General features: G+C 37.7%; 1 protein-coding gene across 1 annotated transcript; it reads right to left on the bottom strand.

Annotated features, from left to right (window-relative positions):
* Positions 1–560: 560 nt before the first annotated feature.
* On the bottom strand, positions 561–2,799 carry LOC136218833 (protein yippee-like At5g53940). The gene is made up of 5 exons (XM_066005957.1): positions 2,578–2,799; positions 2,411–2,454; positions 1,164–1,272; positions 906–961; positions 561–813 (listed from the first exon to the last, which is right to left on the bottom strand). Exons 1-5 carry the CDS (start codon positions 2,671–2,673, stop codon positions 729–731), a joined length of 390 nt encoding a protein of 129 aa, XP_065862029.1. The 5' UTR covers positions 2,674–2,799; the 3' UTR covers positions 561–728.
* Positions 2,800–19,909: the final 17,110 nt, after the last annotated feature.

Genomic DNA, 19,909 nt, shown 5'->3' with positions numbered 1-19,909 from the left:
GGATTAAAGCTTCTAACTATAACATTGTGGAAGGTCTTTCTTGGATTAAAGCATCTAATTATAACAATGTAACTATCATTTCTGATTGTCTTTCGGTAGTGCAAGCCTTTCAGCAGTATTTGTACCATTTATCTTATCTTTCTGATATAGTATTTGACTGTGTTTCGTTACTTAGAGTTTTAGATAATTGTTCTATCTCTTTTGTTAAGCGTTCAACGAACTCTAAGGCTCACTGTTTAGCTCTGTAGACTTGTCCACCTCCATTTCTTAGCGATGCTCTTCTTGCTGATTTGAGCTAATAAAATTTGTTTAAAGAGAATTACAGTTTTAACATTGCAAGTTTATTATTTTGTTTGCATCAGTGGAGATTGCACTGCAATTACTGATCTATGAAATGGTAAGATTTTATTCAAAATTTCATGTTGCATGACAAAGCAACGGTTCAACAGATTATTTAACTCAGCTGTTTCTTTTACTTATAGTTACAAGTCTTGCATGTAAACCTTACTTCCATTGGTCCTTTTTCCTACTTTTTGTTTATCCTAAACTATAAATTTAAATTCCAAAAAAGAACGAGTTAGAATAACATTTAATGTCGTTTGGTTCTTCTTTTCGTAGCTACCTATAATTCCCCTCGAACAAATTCAGTTTGCACATATACATATGTAGAAATGAAGTTGTACATTATTTTTGCACAAGCATTATCTATAATATGAAATTAGTTGATCCTACGCATCTTCGCCATCGCTCATACCTGTCCGGTTGTCAGTAAAGACTCCGGGTGACAAGTCCATCTCATCAACAATCCTCCCTCTGTGCCATATCATATTCATGTCAACAAGAAGAAACCTTTCTAAAAAGAAAAAAGGATAGACTCATAGCTTCAGAATAAGAGGCATACATACCTTTCAAGAACAAACTTCCCTTCTTTATACTTTTGCCCTTTTTCTTGTGCTGCCTCCTGAGTAAGAATACAGAAAGAAAGAACTAGCATTAATTACATTACATTGCGAAACCAGCATAGAATAAATAAATAAATAAATACTCTGGAGCCAAGTATCTTAACCGGCTAAACAAATTATATTCCAACAATGATCCAACTAAAGTCTATGATCATTTTCATAGCATCAAAACATGAGACAAGGAGAGTGAGAGTAAAGTACATATTTCCAGCCTACAATTTGTCCACAACAGCAGCAAAATATATCAGCTACAGTATGTAATCCCGAAAGCATCATTCTCTCCTCCATTGCTCCAATTGAAACGTTCACCCTGAAATTACAAACTCCACATTATGAACCTTTGTCACCTTATCATGTACGTACTGCACTACAGTTGTAAGGGTACACCAGCCGATATTCGCTAGAGGGAATTGCTCAAAATCCTTGTCTTAAATGCGATTCCATTCATTTGCCGGCCTACATATTGAGATATATGCATGTGCACTTCATATGTATCTGTCTTGGGTTGGTTTGTTTGCAAGAGAAGAAGAATTATTATCTTAATACAAGTTGATCAAGAATCACACAAATAACTTGTACTACAGCTCCTAGTCACAATCCGAGCGAAATTCCTACTTATCCATAATTTCTTGAGAAGATGAACGGTGTGAACTTACAAATTGATGCCACAAGCATGTAATCAAATTGCTAAGATAAGCTGGAAAATTACAGAGTGTGAATGAGAAAGTTTTAGCTGAAAATCTCTGGTTTCCAGTGAGAACCATTCAAGTTCTTTTCCTGGTTTATTACAGTTATCCACCAAAAAAATAATCTAATGCTTGACTACTGCAACTTCAGATTTATGAATTGAAGCAGCATGAGTAAGATGGGAGTTAGAGATAAATCATCACAAATGAAGGTAGAAATTCCAGTAAACGCTAAACAATTAATTAGAACTGTTAAAGCCATCAATTCGACATGTCACATAGTTATGCTAATGAGTAACAGAGACGGGTCATTAAATGAGCTTAATTCCGAAAAGGAAATGATGGTTTGGTAATATCATGATAGGCTGCAATAAAAAAACTTCAAACAGGAAATAATCCACACATAAGGGCATTAAAATCTTATGCAATTAGGAAGGAAAACAGCATTAAAGATGAATAAGAAAGTATTATTCAAACAATATGATAGAATTTTCTAGTGAACAAGAACATTCATTTACACAACGATAAGAAACCTGAAAACTGATGCGAAATTCCAATTTTCATTAGCCCATAATTATATATTCAAACTTAGCCATGGAAGGAGTTGAACAGAAATAAAAAGCAATTCATGAACCACAAGCTAGTCAAATTTCGATAACAAAAACGGTTAACATAACTACAAGTGCCAAAAGCTTGAAACTATTTAGAATTAAGCCTAAGTGCCAAGCCAATAAATAAGGAAAACTATCAAAAAAAACGTACACAGTATTGAAGAGGTAAGCCTTTCCCCTGCGGCAATGAAAAGACTGTACAAGTACAAACAAGGAAGAACATCAGCGAAGAAATACACAATTTTCTGCATAATTTGAACTGGAATAGTATGAATTGATTAAAGGAATGAAAAATTGGGGGGAATGATAGAAATATACCCTGGAGACAAGATCAATAGGAAGGGCTAAATGGGTAGTGCAAAACTTGCATCTGTAAGATCTGCCTTCCAACTCTACCACAAAAATTCTTCCCATTACTAAACTGTTTGAGCTGCTTCTGCTTCTGTAAAGTTGTTGAATTAATTGTTGAGAGGAAAGGAACGGAGAGTTTTGGGATTGCTAAGAGACGCTTATCCTGTTTTTGAATTTTACAACAATAGCCACATTTTTATACATTTTTGTCTTTTTTGCCTTATACATCCAAATAAAATAAAAATATATTAAATTATGAATCTGGAAAATTCATTCTTAGAAAATTGGTTTAACTTTCTGTCGTTTTCTTCCAAACTATTCCAAATAAAGGTTATGTTTGTCAAATAGTGATTAGTCTTAACTGGTTGTTGTTGATAGTTATTCATTTTATTTAGAGTTAAAGTTAGTAATTAAATGTAAAATATCGTTCAATAAATTAATTGAAAATTTTCGTAAAATTAGATTTTTTAAAATTAGTTTTTTGGATTCAATAAACCAAACATTATTATTAGACGTTCAACTAGTTAAAATCTCTAAAATGACTCGAACATCTAATTTTATCTCAAGAAACTCTTTACTAAACTGGGCCAAAGTGTTTAGTGATATTAACTGTTTTGAAGCAAACAACGAAGAGTTTTTTATGAACCATTGGAGCTTCTCGTAAAATATTATTTTCATTTGTTTAATTTTTAACATAATTACCCCTTTTTCCCTATGCATATATGTAGACCTAGAAATTTCATATTCGTATCGTATTATTTTCAGGTTCATTTAAAAAGAGTAAATTCAAATCCAACTCAAAAACTTTCATGTCATAATTATGTTAATCTGTTCGGATTAGTTTCGATTTCATATCGTGTTTTCAGGTTACATGTTATGCATATATATTAATGATAAATTTTAAAAATATAAGAAATATGATAGTACTATTTTTAAACATTTTGTCATTTTTACATTAGTATGTTATAACACTAACCATCGAAAAGTTAGTTAATATCATGTTAGATGATCATGTAATTTGTTTATAACAATTTAGGAGTTTGGAATCATATTTGTAAGTGATAATTATAATTTCATTATCTTTATTAATAAAGTCACATATAAAAATATGAGAGAAAATAACAATAGTTTTAAATATTCGTATCGTTTTTGGGTTATCATATCAACCTTAACCCAATCCAAAAAATTGCATGTCAGTTTTGAGTCAATCCAAAAATGACACATTACCTATTAAGCTAAACCTAAAAACTAAAATTACGTATCAATTTCGTATCGTGTAATCGGGTCCTATCTACTTTTACCAGATCTACTTACATGTTCTTTCTCCTAATATACCCAATAATTCTTAAGTTAATAAGGATTCAAATTTTTTTTCATCTTAATTTCAATTTTGTATAACTTATTGTTAAAGTGGGAATTGGAAAAACACAATTTCATCGAACACGGTAATGAGATGAGTTCTGGATGAGGTCGTTTTTTTAAGACGTTCACGGAACTGCCTTCAGTAAGTGCAAACAGTGTGAATTCCAGTTGCCTCCAAAATAAAATAGTTCACTCAATGAGAAATACGAGTTCGTATTACACAGTACGAACACGGTCTGACTACACTCAAATTATTGCTCAGTTTTGTTTTTCAGAAGCAAAAATGATTTCTAGTATATTTAAAAACGAAAATCACACAACTATTTATAGAAAAAAATGGAGCAGTTGTGTTCTGGTTTGGTGGAGAAGAAGGTGGGAGAGAAATGAGGAAAGTGGGGAACAAAAAAGACTAATTCAGATGGACTAAATCAAAAGTTTTGTTTGAGGAAGATAAAAAAAATATTTAATTAAAGAATTCCGAAAATTAATTAAATAAATATTAATTCCGAAATTAAATTAATTAAATTAAAAAATTAAAAAAATATAGAGTATACACCAACCCAACCCAACCCGGGTCAGTCAGTCGGCAGCGCGCGCATGTGATGAGGCCCTTTTTTATAAATATCAATTCAAAATGATCTCCAAACAATATGGGATTAGGGCTGTAAACCGGGTGGATCTGGGCGGAAATTGCATTAACCATCCCCGACCACTGATCTATCGGGGATTCCCCATCCCGAATAACATATGGGGAAAATTTTGACTACCATCCCCGTCCCGCGAGAAATCTCATCCCCGTTTAACTTTTTAATTTCTTTACTTTTTTTAAGGTTTCCAAGGTTTTGATTTCTAAGATTTCCATCCTCGCGGGGAATCCCTATCCTCGGTGCATGCATTACTTATTAGCTTTCAATTTTTTTATTTTATAATTTCTACTCCTAATTATATAGGTTCCGTTTTAATTTTAAACCAACCTAGTTAGAGCTCTTACTTAATCTGTCTTAATTTATTTTTAGAATATGTTCTGTTTTAATCTTTTTTTAGTTTATCTAGATCACATATATATTTTTTTAGTTTATTTTTTTTTATATTCAGGTATTTAGTTGGGGACATTCAGGGACGGGGATGGGGACGGGGGCAAGGATGGAACACTTATAACCATACCCGCATCGTCCCCGACTATCGGGGACAAAACAAAAACCAGCCCCGCTCCATGGGGATCACAAACGGGGATTCACCATCCTCAACGGGCCAGGTCTCCAACAGGGATGGGAATCCCCAACTAATTGAAAGCCCTATATGGGATGCTTTTACACTTCTATAACAAAGCTTTATGGCTTTTTCATAAATTCAATTTGGACCAAGTGGTGTAGTCCAACAAATTCAATTCGGGCCAAGTGGCCTAGCCTAACACTTATTAATCATTATTTCACAACGATTAATTTCTAGAAGTATAAAATTTATCTATATAGTGTGGAAGGATGGGCATTGCTCATTAGTGATGTGGCAATCCTTGTAGTATTCTTCCAACAATAATCACCATTCATCCTCAATAGCTCATCAACATCTGTCATCATTCTGCGGAACAAAGAATCGTTCAACCTAACAAAATTGTTAGCTAACATAGTGTGCTTTAAGTATGTGATCTTTTAGTATAAACGACAATGTAATAGCTAGTTTGTATTCTCAAAAAACAGTTTTACATATTAATAAATGTGGCAGGTTCTTCAGGGACATAAACTAGTTCTCAACCTGGAGGCTTTAGAAACCAATTTTGTAACAGAGACTAAACCAGTTGTTTTGTCTAAAGATTTGTGGAATAGTAGACTAGGCCATGCCTCTATGGATGTTATTAGCCATATTGACAGTATTCATGCTTCTTGTAGTATTTTTTATTGTGATATTTGTCATTGTGCCAAGAAAAGCAGGTTTGTGTTTCACAAAAGTGTAATATCTACTAAAGCACCTTTTGATTTGTTGTGTGTTGATTTATGAGGGCCTTTGTAAACATCATTCTCTTTCACGTGCAATATACTTTATGACTTTAGTCGATGATTTCACTAGAGTCACTTGGGTAGTTATGCTCAAACATAAATCACATATTTGTTCTATTCTTCAAGTTTTATTTGCTATGACTGAAACACAACATAAAAAAATGAGTGAAGGTCATTAGAACAAACAATGGAGGTGAATTTGTTAATGGAAATTGTCAAAAGCTGTTTCAGGGGTTTAAGAATTGTGCATCAAAAGGCACGTGCTTCCACACCTCAACAAAATAGTGTAGTTCAGATAAAGCACATGCACCTATTACAAGTTGCAAGAGGAGTCTTAATGTAGGCTTCTTTACTTACAACTTTCTATGAAGAAGCTAGTCTTATAGTTGTTGCCATTATTAATGCCTTGCCTACTAAGGTTTTAAATTGGCAAACACCGTGTCAATTATTATACAACCGGTCACCTTCTTATGATAGATTCAGAGTATTTGTTTGTCAGTGTTATTACACTGATGGCCATTCAGTCAAGGACAAGTTTGCTACAAGAGTTCACTATTGCATTTTATTAGGCTTTTCTGTAGGTCAAAAGGGGTATAAAATCTTAGATTTGAATACCAACAAAATTATAGTAAGTATTGATGTTTCTTTTCAAGAAGATTTATTTCCTTATCTCCCTATAATGGATCCTTCTCCTATAATTTATATCATCTCATTATTCTCTCAATTAACTTCTTCTTCTTGCCAAGATACAGTTATACCAACTCCTATTTTGAGAAAATCTACTCATTCTGTTTCTCAACCATCCTGGATGAAAGATTGTGTCACTTGTCTTCTTTTCCTACTTCTATTTTAGCTACACCTAGTGGTTTATTTGTCTTGCCAATCTTTCCAAAACTAAAGAAATTGCTCATTATTATGAGGCTATTAAAGATGACAGATGGATTGCAGTAATGAATCTAGACCTAGAAACCAATCAAACTTGGGACATAATGCCTTTGACTCCTAATGTCAAACCTTTACTTACTAGGTGGGTATTTCGAGTCAAATACAAGAAAAATGGTAAGGTAGATAGATTTAAAGCTAGACTAGTTGTCAAAGGCAGGGCAAATTTCATATGTGGTGTATAACGTTTGCCCCATTTAACACTTTAGTGTACAATCTTCATTTTGTCACACTAATTTATGCGACCTTATAGGTGATCGCACACTATGGTGTACAACAGGTAAAAATGACCAGTTAATGTGCCACCTCGACATTTTTCTATTATACTCATTCAAAAGTGGGACCTACTTCTTATGCAATTGCTAAAATACCCCTATCCCTAATACAATTACTAAAATACCCTTGTGCATCTGTTTTATATATCTTTCCCTTTCTCTCTCTTATCCTCCCTTTCTAATCTCTCTCTCTCTAAAAAGAAGATCTGGAATTTAGAATTCCTTCCTTCCATGCTGAGGGCACTCAGATGCATTTTATCCTTCTCTTTCTCTTTCTCTCTCTTCACAAAGAAATGTAAGGCGGTGAAATCATGGGCTTCGCAGTAGTTGAGGGAGGACTGAGGATAAAATATGTTGTTGATGGATATGCAACTGTACTGCATCTAGTTTGGTATCTAGTGTTCTTAATATAACTCTGTAGCCCATGCAATGGTGTTACAATTTTGCATGGGGGATCTGAAAATTGCAGCTTTCCTTCTTCTTCTTTTGAACTTTCTTGTGAAAACAACTAAACAGTGTTATCTTTATATGTTGGAAAATGCCTTGTTTAAGCTATCAATTACCCTAAGTTCATAATTAGAGTCACTGATGCTTCTGTTAATCAAAATAGTTGATCCTCTATTCTTATGTTATGGATAACTTTACCAGTGTTGCAGATGTGGAGAATTCTTACATCGTAGAGCTTATGGTTGTGTTGTTGTTACTAGTGAGGGTTGGCAAGAATGTTTTATTCACGAGATTAATAGTGATTTGGTATATGGGTTTGAGATTTGATGGAACCCAATTAGTTGCGAAACTTGTCGGAATGGAAATGAAATCTGTCATCTTCAAAATGGCTTAAACCAGCCCCAATGTGAAGGAAAATAGACAAGCCTAGGCGCAGCGGAATAATAAAATTTTATCTATTTTATCTATTTCCCTTTTCCAAGATCTGTTAATTGTTATTTCATATAAAGAGCGATAGAAAGTAATACCTTCGGTGAAGAACTATCTACGGTTGCAAACGAAGTTCCCACAACTCTTAATCCGTGTATCACGAACAACAGAAAAAACAACACAGAAAAAGATAACTAATCAGTAATAAACCTTAATAATAGCAATCGCAATGATTGCCTCTAACAGAAATCGATACGAGATCAAAGAGAGAGTAAGAAAGATTGTAATTAGCCGAGACGGTTGCGGAACGATTCCTCTAGCCCATCTATTTAGTGTTGGCCGAATTATGGGGTTAGGGAATCTATTTATAGACTTCTCAAAACCCTAATCTCGGTTGTGTTAGGTAATTAAATAATTGGAATCTTATTCGGAATAGGATTCCTAATTAGATAATTAAATAAACACTTTACTATTATCTAAATAATAACTAATTATATCTAGATAATTATTATTAATCAAATTAATAATTAATTAATGTTATGGATAATTAATTAGAGTTTCAATCACATAAAAACTTCTAATTAATATTATCAGATAATCCTTTAATTTAATTCACAACCATAATCAAATTATAATTATTAATCAAATTAATTTATCCCTAATTAATCTACAAATTTCGGCCCATATATATAGTGTCTCACTAATTACATTTTCGTCCTCCGATTCCAAGTCCCATATGCGACCCATTAGGTTCTTTATTGCCACTAGCCGTATATATCCTTTGAAATTAGTCATCACGATTAATTCCAACATATATATAACGGAATACCGTCGCGAGCTGTTACTAGCAGAACCTATGATATTCCCCTAGAGCAATTAAGAAGTCAGGTTGATAACTGGCGTTAACCTTTCTGTATTAGGTACAGTATAATACGATCCTTCATCAACTATATCCTGTCGGTCAATTCCTTATAACCATGGAACGTGATGTGATATCAAAAGCACAAGAGCATGGAACAAAGGAGCTTGGAGTTAAGGAGCCTAGTAGAAGCATGAGGGATCCATTGGAGCTGTCAATTGGACCTATGACGAAGAATCGTGCAAAGAAAGACCAACAAATGCTTAATGGACTCATCTTGAGCTTCTTTAAACAAGGAATGAATTCTAGCGAAGTCATTAAAGATGGTGTGTTTTTGTGTTGTATCCAAGCCCAAGCCCATAATAGTGATATGTAAAAAGGTTGATCATATTTTAAGAGAAGCTTTGGACTTGCATGTGTTTGGCATGTGCAAAACCCATTGGGACTCATTAAAATTAATGCTATAACCTTATAGGTTTGATTGGGCTTATTTCTAGCTAATTAAAAGGCCCAAATAATGTTAATTAGTGGGCTGAAATTGGGCTCTAAAGGACAAAAACGAATTTAATGTTTTTCCTTGTCTAATTAGGATTTCTTTTACCTTGGTGCACTAGGATTCAACTTCCTTTTTAGTTTAGGTTTAGGTTTATTTTGTAGCCTATATAAAGGCTTGTATTCTTCATTATTTTCATCAATCAGAAATCAATATTTTTATGAACAAAAGTTCTTCTTTTCCTTTGGGAATTATTTTCAATCCGGGATTGAATTCTTTATTGTGAGCTTGAGAGACCGGGTCATCATTCTTGCAATATTATTTTGATCGTGAACAAGTATTTTGGTAAGGTACTTGTGAATCGCCAAACACTCAGGTTCCAATTTAATTATTCGAAGGTGTAAGGTCAGATCTCCTTTCATTGTCTTTAATTCTTTGGGATTGGTTTGTTATCACCAATTTATGTTTGTTATTTGATTCTATTAATTCCTTAAGATAGATCGGGAAAACTTGTTGATTTGGTTATTATCTCTTTTTCATAACCAATATCACATCAGAACGTGTCAAGGTTATATATAACGAAGAGTCTGGTTTTACTTGTACAGGTTGAATTCACTCTGAAAGATAAGTTAAGTGAAATGTTCATTTCTACTCTTAACTCTATCACCTTGCAAGGATTTCAGTTAATTCACCACAAGCGGCCATTTGGATATATCTCCCACTTATCGGGAGTGACGAATGCTCAATCTGACATTAACTATTCTGCAATTACTTTGTGTGATACCCAACCCTGTTCTCACACACCCCAGGCTCTCACCTGTTGGATCGTGCTCACACAGAATCAAAGTACCAGACTCCATAATCCAGAATCACTAATTAACGAATGTTTGAGTCTGAGGATTAGTTATACCTACTAATACCAATGAGATGAATGTTGGTCCCTTGTAAGGTTGCAAGTATAGTTCCAAGGGGGGGTTAGGAACTATTTAAACTTTTTCTCAATTAGGGCAGACTTCTTTTTCTAAAGAAAAAGGTTTGAACATCGGCGCTGAGTAAACAGCAAGATACTGGCTTAGTCAACAGGTGACTAGGTCAGTTTCTTAGCTTGAGTCAAGAGATAGCACTTAGAGTCTATTCCTCAGCTCAGACGTTCAACGCGCACAACTCAATTTGACCTCTTTACTTGGCCAGTTTTGATTATTTAAAGCAAGCAATATAAATAAGGAGTTAAAGGTAAGAAATACTTCACTCAGCAGATTTATCCAGGTTCGGCTTCTTCTAAGCCTACGTCCTGTCCCCGGAACACGTTTCGAGATTTCAAATCCTCTACTGAGCTCTTTAAAGGTAGAGCCTCAAACCCTTTGCAATATCAGCAATTGAGTATGACAAGAGTACCTTCCTCTATACTTCTACTCAATCCTAATCTCACGCTGAGTACTTAAAACCGAGTACTCAGCCTCTCCTTTCTATCTCTAGAAATGATAAGTGTTTTGTCCTAATACAAAGATGTGCTAAGACACTTTAGACGATTTAACAATCACTCTAGACTTTTACACAAATATAAGAAATTGTAGTGTAAGATCTGCTTTGCTTCTGGCTTGCAGAACTTGTGTAGAAATTTGGTCAGCGTAACTGCTTAATCAAGTTCTGTGTCTTGTGAAGCTTATGATGGCACTATTTATAGAGACGTCTGGGCGTCGGTCATTTCGAATTTCAAAATAACCGTTGGAGGGAAACGGCTATATGTCATTGTCATCCTAACTTGCTCAGAGCTCTCGGCCAATCACAATCGTGTATCTTCTGTCCTCGGTCAGCTCAGCAGATGGTCTCTCTTTTTATGGTAAGGTCAACTGCACAGCATACTGTGTCGTCTGAACTTTGCCAAAAGAGGAAACACTTTGTCTGGAAGTTTTCCTTCGCCAGCTGCTGTCTTGTACGTTTGTCAAGACTACTCAGCAACTTCATCTTGAAGTTGTTCCCGGAGGTCTTCTAGATCCTTCTGTTTGCTGAGTTGCGTTTTGTTCAAAACGGCAACGTCTTGACATACGCGGGCCGAGTGTACTGAGTTGTTTGACTTGGGCCTTGGCTTCCGTAATGGGCTTCGTCCATTTAATCCTTATGTCTTATAATAGTTTTAACTCAACATTGAACAAACACATTAGTAGAATAAATTAAAGCATTTAAACTTGGTGTGTTTAGAATATGTATTTTAATTATACTTAAACAATTTTGTCAAATCAAAATTATATGGAAAGGTGTTTCAACAAACTCCCCCATTTTGATGTTGGCAAAACTATTCAGCAAGGAACTCAGTATGAGCTCCCCCATGATAGTTGACCTAGTATATTTAAGCAAACTCCCCCGTAAGGGTTGAGCTACTGACTTAAAACATTTAAAGGTTTAAATGAGTAAGTCAAAGATCAGTTTTCAAATATAGGTCAGCTATTTCAACATATTCTATTTACTCAGTATAAAGCGGAAGGTTTAGTCATATAGAGTGCGCTAAGTAATTTATTGTTCAATGAGTTCTTAATAGACAGTGTTTTATAAGCATATAGGTGAATGTCAAACATATTATCAGCATTTGATTTAGTCAAATAATTTTACAAGTGTTAAACATGGCTGATTCAATTGAAGATACTTAATAACTCAGTATTTAGCAATATATATCATAACTTAGGATTTGAAGATGATGAAGATAAGGATATGATATATTGATGGAAGTCATTCATTACACAGCAACACATAAAAAGATAAGGCAACAAAAGGTTAAAACTGTATACTGAGCTAGCCTATCTATTTGTTTTTCTTGTGTTGTGAAGACTGACTTCGCTCATACTGACGTCGCTCATGCTGAGCTCTAGCTGCTTGCGCTTTCTCCCCCGTTTTGTCAACTTCAGGGAGCTTGAATGCATCGGTTAACACAGCTCTAGTCAGTTCTTGAGAAAGCTCCTTAAGCTTCTCAGCGCTCTCATTTACGCCATCAAAGATGGCAACGCCATCTGCTGATACTTCTGTGGGTATTCGAAGATCAGCAGCACACTGAAAGCTTGAGCTTTGGCTTGCCAGATAAGAGCTTCAGAGAGGCCATCAAAGATTTGGTGGAATGTCTTTAAGAGAGCTGAGTCATAATGATGACGTTGGATATTGTTATGACGGATGTGGTTGAAGGATTGTTGTGCGAGGGACAGCAATTCATTTTGCTTCAACGCGTCAGTATCCATCTCTTGCTTATTTAGATTAAGCAGTCTTATAGCCTCACCGATTTTCTCTACTGAGCACTGACTGTATGACACCATTTGCTCGTTGGTCTTCAGTTGCTCAGTATGAAGCTGAGCAAAGAGCATTTTGAGTTCAGAGGAAGTGGCGTAGTCAGTGTTCACAGCGGACAACTTCTGGACTTGGTGATGGAGAGAGTTCAGATGTTGAACTGTTGTCAGCTGTATTTCTGCCAACTTGGCAATAGATCCTGCTTAGCTTGCTGGGCTTGGAAAGATAAGACGACATTCAGCAAATCTTTAAGTCCCTTAACTTCATTGAGAAGCTGAGTGACCTGAGAGAGCTGGGTAGTCTCGAGAATAGTAGAACCAGCAGCAGGAGGAGTGGAATGTTGAAGTTCCCGGATTAATGCTTGCACTGAGTCGATGATCTTTTTGCCAGACTCAGTGGCATTCAGATGGACATCAGTATGACCAGAAGGAAGTGGAGTGAAGGGAGTACCCTGGTCAGTGACTGGAAGAGTATGCTCAATCTGCACTTGAGTTGGAGGAATTGGTGGTTGATCAGCAGAGAGTTTAGTTGTGGAAATAATAACCTGAACACTGTCTGCGCTGACGGCAGAAGGATGAGGAGTCAGCACCATGCTTGAGGACATAGCATGGACAGTAGACGGTTCAACCTGACTGGTTGATGTTGCTAAGGCATTGGGGTCGGCATGTTCCTGTTGAGAAGAAACAGAGGCTTGTTTTTCCAATTGCACAGATGTAGTGGAAGTGGATTGGCGATTGAAGAACTTAAGTTGGACAGTAGAAGGGTCCTTAGTTGTCTTAGAGAGGACAATGTCAGGAAGAGTTGGAAGTTTTACAGGAAGTTCAAGGACTGGCTTTTCACTGGCCTTGACCAACTTTCACCTTCTACGAGGTGGAGTGTCAGTATGGGCAGGTTCTCCTGAGTGAGTAGGGGAGGATTCCTGTTGCTCAGTATGAAGCTGGTCAGCTTGCTCTTCAACTTGATCAACAGTGTGTTGGTCAAGTACTTGCTCAACTCTTGCAGCCAACTCAGTGTCGACATGCACATCTCCACCAGCTAACCCAGTGTTAGCATCCTCAGCTTCATGTTCGCTGGCAGTTTCCTCAGAATCCTCAGCGTCATCCTGACCGCTGGCTTCTTCTTCTTCTTCTACCTCATTACTATCTCCATCAAGTTCTTCCTCAACTTGAGAGATGAAGTGATCATCTAGTTGGACCTCAAGCTCCTCAGACTCAGCAACTGTACCTTGACACTGGGTGAAGTGAGAGTCACCCGGTACAATGAAGTCGGTCGGTATGGCTTCCAGAGGAGTCAAAGTTGAAGTCTTCTGCTTCTTCTGAGGTTGCTCAGCAGCTTCTTTAGTTCCAGGCTCACCTTGCCTGGTTCTTTTCTCAGCTGTCTTGCCAGCTGACTTCTGCTTCTTTGCTGGAGACTCAACGTTTGGAGTAGGAGTCTCAGCAGTTTTCCTCTTGCGGGAAGCTGGGGCCTTAGTTCTTCATCCTTTCTTTGGCTCAGCAGTTTCCTCAACTTGGCCAGCATCAGCAGCAGCAGCGGCAGCAGCTTTACCTTTCTTCAAAGGCTGTCCAAACTTCAGCGCCCTCAGCGAGGATGCTGTTATCTCAGATCCTCGGTAAGATTCCTCACCTTGGAGGTCAATCTTGTGGTCAATGAGGATCCTAGTTATGAGTGACCCAAGTCTCAGCGTACCCGTGCTGCGTAGGAACCCAGCAACTAAGAAGACCAGCATGTTGATGGGGGTGTATGTCAGCATGTGCCATATGAAGCACTGTTCAAAGTTTGTTGCTAATGTAGTGCAGTTGATCTTCGGGTAAATAAAATAACTCAGCAGGCAGTGAGCCATTTTCTGGTGCTGACCCATCGAAGAAGCTGAGACTTCTCCTGAGTAGCCATCAGGTTTGCAAAAACTATGTACATAGTTTGTCTTGTCCTGATCTCCCGATTTTCTCAGCCTTGCTCCCTCAGTTTTCAGTTGGAGAAGGTTTCCTATATACAGAGGGTTGATGAAGATGGTTTTGCCTCTTACTTCAGTGCATAGGTAGTCGGTGGAGTCACTGGCAACCTTGAGGTTGTGGTAAAACTCCCTCACTAGGTCAGGATAAGTTTCATCCCTGACAGAGAACAGCCCAGTCCATTCATTCTTGGAAATCCATTCGGCAAATGGCTGTTCATTCTGTACGAAGTGCTCCGAGACCCATCTGGAGGGTTCAACCTTCCATTCGCGTACGTTCTCAAATACTTTGGAGTAGGTTCGGACCTTCATGGTTTTTCCTTGACCAGAGTTCTGGCCAGTTTTTCCCTTACTCGGCGTAGAGGGATTTTGAGTAGGTTCATCGGAGTTGGTCTTTTGGTGGCCGGCATCGGAGATGTTGAAAGATAACTTAGTCATTCTTCGAATATGGAAAACTTAGAGGAATTTGAGAGAGAAGAGGTTCAAAGTAGTTTCTTTGCCTTTAGAATTGATTAAGCGTAAAGAATAAAAGATGGGGAAATTCCCATAATTTATAGACGGAATGAACGGTTATGGATCTTAATCGAATCCATGTGTCAGTTCTGCCTTGGGATTGTGTACCAACAACGATCCTGGCATTTATGACACATACGGCGAATACGTCATCCTAGGGCTATACGCGTGCTTTGCATTTATGCTAACGGATCTAACACTCAGTATTTAGAATGTCAAGCGTTTGATATTCTGAGTGGTCAGTAATGCATTTACGGATGATTTTAAAGTTTAAGTTTAAACTAATTTACTCAGTGTGCAAGTTACTCAGTATTTGATGTTCAGTCAGTTTCAATGACTTACTCAGCAAACAATCAATCATTCAGCATAGTAATTCACTCAGCATTCATATTTATTTAACACAGGAATTTACTGAAGAGGATTAAACATACCAATTGCTTCTCTCAGTATACTGAACTGCTCACGGGCCAGTGGCTTCGTGAAGATATCCGCAAGCTGTTCATCCGTTGGGACAAAGGTCAGCTTGATCTCACCCTTGAGTACATGGTCTCTAATGAAGTGATGTCTGATGCTGATATGCTTCATTCTGCTGTGTTGAATTGGGTTCTTGGAAAGATCAATTGCACTTTTGTTGTCACATTTGACTCCAATTGTCTTCGTTTGAACATCATAGTCTTCAAGCTGTTGCTTAATCCATAGGACTTGAGCAACACAATGACCAGCAGCAATGTACTCAGCTTCAGTGGTAGACAAGGCTACTGACGCCTGCTTTTTCCTGAACCAGGATACAAGACAGCTTCCTAAGAAGTGGCATCCTCCAGAGGTGCTTTTTCGTTCCAGCTTATCTCGTCCATAGTCAGCGTCAGTGTATCCGATGAGTGTAAAATCATGAGTATTTGGATACCACAAACCTGCATTCACTGAGCTTTGCAAGTATCTAAGGATTCTTTTTACAGCAATGTAATGAGATTCCTTAGGGTTAGATTGATATCTAGCACAGTAGCATACTGAAAACTGAATGTCCGGTCTACTGGTTGTTAAGTAAAGTAGAGAGCCTATCATACCTCGATATAATTTGCTGTCTACTGACTTACCATTCTCGTCAGCACAGAGGACAGTGTCAGTGCCCATAGGAGTGGATATTGGCTTGCAATTCTCCAAGTCATATTTCTTTAATATCTCCTTGGCATATTTGGCTTGACTGATGAAGATGCCATTCTTTCCTTGTTTAATTTGAAGACCGAGGAAGAAGTTGAGTTCTCCCATCATGGACATTTCAAACTCAGTCTGCATTTGTTTGCTGAACTCCTTGCACATTGATTCGTTAGTTGCACCAAATATTATATCATCAACATAAATTTGGGCCAGCAGGGTATCTTTACCCTTTTTCTTAATGAATAAGGTTGTATCAGCTTTACCCCTGACGTAATTTCTAGTCAGCAGGAAACTGGTCAGCCTCTCATACCAAGCACGTGGTGCTTGCTTGAGGCCGTACAGAGCCTTTTTGAGTTTGTAAACATGGTTTGGGAACTTAGGGTCCTCAAAAACTGGAGGTTGATTTACATAAACCTCCTCGTTTATAACTCCATTAAGAAATGCACTTTTGACATCCATTTGGAATAACTTAAAATTCATGTAAGATGCATATGCACATAGAATCCTAATTGCCTCTAGCCTTGCCACTGGGGCAAAGGTCTCACCGTAGTCAATACCTTCTTGCTGACTGTAGCCCTGAGCTACAAGCCTTGCCTTGTTCCTGACTACGTTTCCTTGTTCATCCATCTTGTTCCTGAAGACCCATCTTGTTCTGATGGTCTTTTGACTCTTTGGATGAGGTACTAGCTCCCATACATCGTTTCTTCTGAATTGATCAAGCTCCTCTTGCATTGCGTTCATCCAGAATTCATCGTACTCAGCTTCAGCGAAATTCTTCGGTTCTTGTACTGAGACGAAGGCAACATTGTTGAGGTACTTCCTGTGTTGATTCCTCGTCATCAGGGTATTCCCAGCAGAATCAAGGATCGCACTCTCTGAGTGCCCTCTTGGGATCCTTATCTCTTTAGGTAGATTTATGTCTTGTGCTGTTTCTGTTTCAACAATCTCTGTAGAAGTAGATGGGTCAGTAAAAGTAATCTTAGGTTCACTCTTACTCTTGGTCAGCCTTTTCATGAATGACTCAGTAGCTGGTTCTGGGTCAGCGATGGTTACTGAGTGTGGATCATCTTCGGTCAGCAGCTGGTATCTACCTGCAGGGTCAGTTTCGTCAAACTCTACATGTATAGACTCTTCTAAAACTTGAGTTCGTTTATTAAAAACTTTGTATGCTTTGCTGTTTGTTGAGTAGCCCAAAAAGATAGCCTCATCAGCTTTTGAATCAAACTTTGCTAAGCTATCTTTGGTATTTAAAATAAAACATCTACAGCCAAAGGCACGAAAGTATCCAATATTGGGCTTTCGTCCTTTCCAAAGTTCTAGGGGGTTTTCTTGAGTATAGGTCTAACTAGAGCCCTATTAAGAATATAACATGCTGTGTTAACAGCTTCTCCCCAAAAATACTTTGGAAGCCTATGCTCATCCAGCATTGTCCTGGCTATTTCAACCAGAGTTGTGTTCTTCCTTTCCACAACCCCATTTTGCTGAGGTGTTCTAGGAGCAGAAAAATTGTGGTCAATGCCGCTGGCTTCACAGAATTCAACAAACTTTTGGTTCTTGAATTCTCCACCGTTATCACTACGGATATGAGCTAATTTTAGGTCTTTTTCATTTTCAATTTTTCTAACCAAATTTGAAAATGTCTCAAAGGTCTCATCCTTGCTGGTCAGCAAGATAACCCACGTATACCGAGAGAAGTCATCTACAATGACCAAGGAAAATCTTCTTCCATCCAGACTCAGCGGCTGGACTGGACCAAAGAGATCCAAGTGTAGCAACTCTAACGGACGTTTAGTTGAGACAATATTTTTGCTATGAAAAGATTGCTTGGTTTGTTTTCCAGATTGGCAAGCGTGGCATAACTGATCTTTTTGAAATTTAAGTTCAGGCAGTCCCTCAACCAATTGCTTTCTTGCTAGTTTGGCCAGGAGGTCCATGCTTACATGACCAAGTCTCTTGTGCCATAGCCAGGAATTTTTTTCCTTTGATACTAAGCACACAGTTTTTGAAAACTTTTTCTCTAAGTCTAGCATAAAGACATTATCTATCCGAGGGGCAGTTAAAATTAACTCATTTGTTTTACCCTCATATATTTTACATCCAGTAGCATCAAATATAACTTCTCTCCCATTGTCACATAGCTGAGCTACGCTGAGTAACTTATATTTGAGTCCGCTGACTAGGGAGACAGATTCAATAGTAGGATTACCTCCGATGGTTCCTGACCCTACTATCTTACCCTTCTTGTTGTCTCCAAAACTTACGCTCCCTCATCGTTTACACTCAAACGTGATGAACTAAGTTTCATCACCCGTCATATGCCTTGAGCATGCGCTGTCAATATACCACATCTTTGACTTCTCGGCACATCTCAGGCTTACCTGCATTGTAACTAGTTACTTTTAGGTACCCAATTCTTTTTGGGTCCTGACTTGTTAGGTGCAACAGGTATAGCATCATATTTTATTTTATGGCGACATACATGGACAGTATGGCCATTCTTTCCACAGAAGTCACAATTGACCTTCTGTTTAGGATTTTTTACTGACTTGTCAGCACCCCAGTGCTGAGCGTGCCAGCACACCTTAGTGGTGTATCCTAACTTCCCACAAAAGTCACACTGGACTTTTCGTTGGGGATTCCATCTCTGCCGAGTACCTTGGTATTGAGTTCTCAGAGGAATGTTATTTTTATTTGGAACCTTTAGTTGGTTCTGGATGGTTGTGACTTCCTTCCTCAGTTTCTTTGAAACTGACTGGACTTCAGAGACATACTCATGCATGATCTTCATGTTATCATGCAGAGTCGAATTGTCCTGAAGAAGGAATCTGAGGTCACTCAGTTTGACCTCTTCCACTTCGTCACAGCGCCTGGTGAGTGCTCTAACTTTCTTATTACACTTCTTGACAAGTGTATAGAGATCACTCAGGGCATTAACCATATCATTTCTGAGCTGGGGAAGAGAAATTACCTCATTTGATTGCTCCTCGTCTTCTGATAGGTCAGCATGCTCAGAGACACATGGCTCAGCAAGTTCGTCAGCCATGAAGCATATCTTCGCTGACTCGGTGGCCTCAGTTTCTGTAGATGAAGACTCATCACTGTCGCTCCAAGTAGCCACGATTGCTTTCTTCCCACTTTTCTTGTCTTTCCTCAGTGTGGGGCAGTTTGACTTAATATGGCCAGTTTGATGGCACTCAAAGCATGTAATGGGCTTTGAGCTGTCCTTTCTGTATTTGCTGTCACTTGAGTCAGCCTTATACTTGTCAAACTTTCTGTAAGGCTTTTTAGAGTATTTGTCACTCTTCTTGAATAGCCTTTTCATCTTCCTTGTGAACATAGCCATCTCCTCATCGTCAGTTGAACTCCCGTCAGTGGAGTCAGCTTTCATGACAAGTGACTTCTGCTTCTTGTCTTCAGATTTTTCCTTCACCTCAAAGTTTTTCATGGATATCTCATGGGTCAGCAATGAACTGATGAGTTCATCGTATTTGTAGGTGGTTAAATCCTGAGCTTCCTCAACTGCTGTCTTCTTTGCTTGCCAGTCTTTAGGAAGACTCCTGAGAATCTTTTTGACTTGTTCTTCCTCAGTGAAGATTTTCTCAAGTCTCTTTA

Source organism: Euphorbia lathyris, chromosome 2 (genome assembly GCF_963576675.1).
Source record: "Euphorbia lathyris chromosome 2, ddEupLath1.1, whole genome shotgun sequence".
NCBI classification, from domain to species: Eukaryota; Viridiplantae; Streptophyta; class Magnoliopsida; order Malpighiales; family Euphorbiaceae; genus Euphorbia; species Euphorbia lathyris.
This window is presented reverse-complemented; position numbering and strand designations above follow the sequence as displayed.

What these genes read in the sequence shown, in the direction of transcription:
- LOC136218833 (XM_066005957.1), bottom strand. Translation starts at nt 2,673, where the DNA reads ATGGGAAGAATTTTTGTGGTAGAGTTGGAAGGCAGATCTTACAGATGC. An exon ending in GCTTACCTCTTCAATACTGT is followed by an intron (nt 1,273 to 2,410) that starts GTACGTTTTTTT and finishes TTGTAATTTCAG; the next exon opens with GGTGAACGTTTCAATTGGAG. An exon ending in GGGAAGTTTGTTCTTGAAAG is followed by an intron (nt 814 to 905) that starts GTATGTATGCCT and finishes GATATGGCACAG; the next exon opens with AGGGAGGATTGTTGATGAGA.